The following is a 5,584-nucleotide window of genomic DNA, read 5'->3' on the forward strand; positions in this document are numbered from 1 at the left end:
TTACTGTTAATTTCTTAAGATTATTTTATTATTAAATTAAAATATTTAAGAAACAATTTAAAATTAAATTATATATTTTAAAGATTAATTTAACATTAAATTATAAAATTTAAGAATAAATTATTGTTAAATTTAACACAAATATAATTATCGTATTTTTTTACGCATTATTAAATCCAAATGTATGTTCTTTCAAAGATTAAAATGATCACCAATTTATATACGGTAAATACCAAAAATGGTTATTTATACATCTAAAAAATTTATTATTTATGAGAAAGAATCATTTGCCACACGTTAGCCTGCTGACCCATGTTGAGAAAAGAGTTCGGTGTTTCAAAGTTCTTGATGTTAAAAGTGCGAAGGGACAAGGAAATCGAAACAGAGAACAACACAACACAATACAGTGACACATTCTCGTTGGTTCAATACATTACACTTGCACAGTTCCACTGTTGTCACTTTTGCAATGAACACAGGGCTCGTTGCAGGTGCAGCCTTGCTTGCACTCTTGGCTATCACCTTCTCCTTGTTGAACCCTCAAACCCTGTTTTCTCCGCCTCATGTTCCGGGCTCGAAGGATCACCTTCACGCTGCTCGGTTGCTCCATGTCACCGGAGCCGTCGGGCCGGAGAGTCTTGTCTTCGACGCCGACGGCGGAGGGCCCTACACCGGCGTCGCCGATGGCCGGATTCTCAAGTGGGAAGGGGAAGAGCGAGGTTGGACTGAATTTGCTGTCACAAGTTCCAATAGGTACTGTTTTATAATTATTCATACTTTATAGTTTCTATTATTATTATTACTACTACTATTGCTACCCCTTTTGGTGCTTATACTTTTTTTTTATCATGTTATTGTGTTGGTGAGGGTTTAATTGGTTTTTTTAGAATGAAGGTTTTATTTTTACGCAAGATGGTGAAGTTTGGATACCTAATTTTTGGTGGGGTGGAGTGGTTGTAGTTCGTTTGAATTGGACAAGGAATTGAGCAGGGATGATTCGATTGATTCGTTGGGAATGGGTTATCTTTACTATTTTTTAACTATGAAGATTGCATTTTTAAGCTACTATAGAGATTATGATAGTTACTGCATTAGGTCTTGTTTGGATAAATTTTTTCCATAAGCATTTACAGGTGAAAAACAAAAAGAAGGTGAAATGAATTGAGCCTCTCCCATAAGCTGAAATTAACTTATACACCTCAACTTTTGGAGAAGAATGCATTAGTTGATTGTAGCTTATAAGAGAAACTTAACTTTATCTTCTTATTTCCTTTTCCTATAAGTGCTTACGGTCTTACAGATAAGTTTGTCTAAATAGGGTCTTAATGCCATGCTAAATCGAAGAGTTAGGATAGGACCAATGCTCTGAGCTGATTATTGTTACCCTGAAGAAAGGTCCATTCACCGCGTCAACTATTATTTAGTATTTAAATAAGAAATGGGGGCAGGTTGTAAAGTGTGACACACCTGTGTTGTAGCAACATGATTTTTCTGAAATACTTCAAATTGAAGAAGTCATGGAGATCAAATAGCTTTCTCCTTTAGACTTGAGCTGTGTTATTTGTTTTGCAAACCTTTTGATACTGGAGACTGGCTCTAACACACTGATCATTATGCCTATCTTCTAAGTTATATGCTTTGAGGGAAATTCTGCCTGGTAGGTTTTGCATCATAGTAAGTGTAAGGGCTTATTCCAAGAGGCTGGAGGGAAGGTAAAAAACAAAAAAGTAAATGCATGCGTTCTGTGTCTTTGGTTCCATATGGTGGCCATTGCATTGTTTGAGCATACAACTAGGGATGGCCAAAAAATCCGCACCCGTGGATATCCACGGATAAAATCTGCAATGAATAGAAGATGGGTAGTGTAAACAGATATCTGCTACCCGCAGATACAGATTTTTTAACTATCCATTAGTTAACAAGGCGGGGGCAGATATCATAGTACCCACTACCTGTACAATTATGAAAATACCCTCATATATATAAAATGAGTTAGGCTTTGGAAAAAAACCCTACTCTTCTCACTCATATATATATATATATATATCATATGTTTTTTGTTTCAGGGAACAAGTCACCAAAGTGAGGTTGTTGAAGAGTAAAGTAGAAGTTGTTTAGATTTAAGGAATTGAAGTTGAACTTGTTCTTTTATTGGACTTATGTTTTAGATAGACTAATTTTATTTGAACTAATGTTTTAATGCTATTTGAATGTATGTTTTGGAGTTATGCAATGGAGTTGTTGGCATTATATATTTTTCTTTCTTTTGCTAAAAAAAAAGATTTTTTCATTTTTTAATATTCATAGATACCCATGGGTATCCGGGGGTATACAAAAATCCGCGAGTAGTTAGATTCGCGGATATCTACGAATTCGTGGGGCAGGTACGGGCGGGTTTTCTAACTTGCGGGGTGGGTAGTAGTTAAGCACCACCCGTTCCCGTTCCCATTGCCATTCCTACATGCAACCATGGATACCTAACTTCTTGTCTGTTTTATCAATACTCTTTCATATTGTGCATGAATGATTGTGCCAATTAGTCTTCTGATGAGACGATAATAAAAAAAAAAATGTCATTTGCCCCCATTAAGTTACTGTTGAAATTGACAAACGTTTTTCTATAAGAGGTGTGTAGCATTGGATTATGCTGAAAATTTTGTTTAAATGCCAGGATATTAGGTCTAACTCATACTATTTGGATACCTGAAATTTTTCTTATGAATTTAACGAGTTTAGTTGCCTGATTTTCAAGGTCGGACTGTGTACGCCCATTTGCACCAGAGTTGGAGCACATTTGTGGGAGGCCATTAGGACTAAGATTTGACAAGAAAAATGGAGATCTGTACATTGCTGATGCCTACCTAGGCCTAAAAGTAGTGGGGTCTGCAGGGGGTTTGGCCACCGAAGTGGTAACAGAAGTTGAAGGTCAGCCCTTGCAGTTCACCAATGACATGGACATCAGTGAAGATGAAGAAGTGATATACTTCACTGATTCAACCACAATCTTCCAGAGAAGGTAAGTTTATCACAAACGCATATCTTCCTTTCTATAGTGGAAGTGTGTCTGTGTGTTCCTAATTAATGTGTAATAGTCCTTATGATTGTTCCCTAGCACTCCAGTGTATGAAAAATGAAATTGATTGAAAAACAAAATATTCCCTTATTGATATCCTGGTGTGGAATGTTCAACCCTGTGATATGTAGGGAAATATCTAACAAAGTATGTCAATTTTTTCTAACAAAGTAATCACTTGTTCTGTTGTTCAAGTCAAATAAAAAACTCAAAGTTTAAAGATCAAAGAAAATAATATTTGTGAAATTTGCATTTTTCCCATAAATCTATGTACATATGTTTTCTGTTCTAATTTCCAGCATGAAAAATAAAATAAAAAAGATAGAAAAACTTCAATTTGAGGAGAATTTTTAGTCTAAATCATGGCCACTTTTTTTTGCAGGCAATTTATGCTTGTACTCCTAAGTGGAGACAAGACTGGCCGGTTAATGAAATACAACAAGTCAACAAAAGAAGTGACGGTCTTATTACGCGGCCTTGCTTTTCCCAATGGTGTTGCTTTAAGCAAAGACGGATCATTCGTTCTGGTAGCAGAAACCACTACTTGCAGGATCTTGCAGCTTTGGCTTCGTGGACCTAAGGCTGGCCATGTGGATACATTTGCAGTTCTGCCTGGCTTTCCAGACAATGTGAGAAGAAATTCACAAGGGCATTTCTGGGTGGCTCTGCATGCAAAGGGAAGTCGTTTCGCGAAGTGGGTTTCTTCCAATCCATGGGCGGGAAAGGCGTTGCTTAAGATTGGATTTAACTTCAAGCAGTTGCACTCATCATTTGCAGGGTGGAAGCCTCATGCTGCTGCTGTAAAGCTGAGTGATAAAGGAGAGATATTAGAAGTCTTGGAAGATTGTGATGGGAAGACCTTGAAGTTCATCAGTGAAGTGGAAGAGAAAGATGGGAAGCTTTGGATTGCATCAGTGTTGATGCCTTTCATTGGCATTTATGGTTTATAAGAGTGTATCATGGATAAGATGTATTTTGGAACACCTTTTTCGAATAAGATGTAGTTGTGTATGCAGATTATGTAGAATTGTGAATTACTTTGAGTGGTTGACGAGGCTAGTTTTTACTTTGTGTTCATTATTAATAAAACACCACGTTAAACTTAATGGACAGGTACACAAAACAGTTTTGCAAAATTCTTTCTAATCTTTTTTTGCAAAGTGGTGGATCTACGTTACGCGGTGTTCGGGTATGGTAGCATTCGGCACCTGTATCTTGGAAAAGAGTTCAATGAATGTGTATCATTTTCTTCCTTGTATATGAAATGACACTTGCTAGATGGATGCACTTCCTTAAAACAGAAGAGAAACAGAAGAGAGGACAGAGGACCAAGCAAGTCGAATACAGTACCTTAAGAACGTGACTGCTTTTCAGTATTTTTTAATAAATAAAAAATAAGGGTTTTTTTTTAATCTGTAGATAATGTCGAAAAATTTATAATAACCCACGCTTATGTTCGATCGATTGAATTAGACCCCTGACAAATAGTTTTTTTTTTAATAATAATTGTTTGTATTGAGGGATAGTTTATAGAATCAATTGAAGGATAAAATAGTCTTAAAAAAATGTGTAAATCAAAAGGATATCTCTTTATTATTGTTAGAGGTTTTTTCTTTTCTCATAGTAAGGTATTTTTATAGTTAATAGTTATAAACTAATCTGATGAAGAAGTAAAGTGTGAGGTAAGAGAAAAATTTTCTCCTCACATTTATTATTTTATTCACAAGGATCAAATCCATAACATACACTTAAAGTGTCTAAGTTATTTGTCACTTGTATCACATCTTGTGAGTCATAGATTATACATATACTAAGCGAGTCTGACTCATTTGGTTGAGCCGAGTGCATCCGTTATTGTAATTCTTTCAATACTTGTCTTCAATTTTTACAAATAAAAAAAGAATATAAATATAGATATAAGTTTTATTTTTGTAAGAATAAGATAAATCAACATAGGATAATATTCTTAAAATAATTTCAAATTGAGGGCATTGCTTTGCGCATCCAGCATATTGCTGGTACACCCAGCACAAGATGGACAATTCCAATATTGTTCTTTCGTAAAGTTAATATGGATTGCGAATCTGTAATTCCATTACGAATTGACCGTATACCATATGGATTGTCAATCCGTAAGTGTTCCATAGGATTTTTTTTTAAAATTCTTCAAAAATATTTTTTATGAATTAATTTAAAATTAATGGCCCATGTAAGAATCGAACCTAGCACAACGCTCTAACCAACTGAGCTAATAGATCAATTACATTGTAAAATAATTAATGTCACTATATATAACACTAAAATTTCTAATGTATATTTAATGCACATGTAAATTTACATAATAAATTTTGTGACAATTAATTTTGATCTAATATTTAATTTATATATATATATATATATATAAATTGTAAATAAAAATCATAGGTTTAATAAAAAATTTATATATGAAAAAAATACATTATTAACATAAATCTACTGATGTATTTTTTGGTCTTATTACAATTAATTTTG

At 34.4% G+C, this 5,584-nt stretch overlaps 1 protein-coding gene across 1 annotated transcript; it reads left to right on the forward strand.

The window, feature by feature from the left end:
- The first annotated feature begins 252 nt into the window (after nucleotides 1-252).
- LOC100815025 (protein STRICTOSIDINE SYNTHASE-LIKE 10) lies at nucleotides 253-4,179 on the forward strand. The gene is made up of 3 exons (XM_003554091.5): nucleotides 253-753; nucleotides 2,753-3,016; nucleotides 3,456-4,179. The coding sequence occupies exons 1-3, from the start codon at nucleotides 470-472 to the stop codon at nucleotides 4,021-4,023; spliced, it is 1,116 nt and encodes a 371-aa protein (XP_003554139.1). The 5' UTR covers nucleotides 253-469; the 3' UTR covers nucleotides 4,024-4,179.
- Nucleotides 4,180-5,584: the final 1,405 nt, after the last annotated feature.

The sequence above is a fragment of the Glycine max genome, chromosome 19 (genome assembly GCF_000004515.6).
Source record: "Glycine max cultivar Williams 82 chromosome 19, Glycine_max_v4.0, whole genome shotgun sequence".
In the NCBI taxonomy this organism is placed as follows: domain Eukaryota; kingdom Viridiplantae; phylum Streptophyta; class Magnoliopsida; order Fabales; family Fabaceae; genus Glycine; species Glycine max.

Excerpts from the sequence above, each read along its gene's own strand:
- LOC100815025 (XM_003554091.5), top strand. The coding sequence starts at position 470 with ATGAACACAGGGCTCGTTGCAGGTGCAGCCTTGCTTGCACTCTTGGCT. Across the intron at positions 754-2,752 it reads GCTGTCACAAGTTCCAATAG|GTCGGACTGTGTACGCCCAT; the intron begins GTACTGTTTTAT and ends CTGATTTTCAAG. Across the intron at positions 3,017-3,455 it reads ACCACAATCTTCCAGAGAAG|GCAATTTATGCTTGTACTCC; the intron begins GTAAGTTTATCA and ends TTTTTTTTGCAG.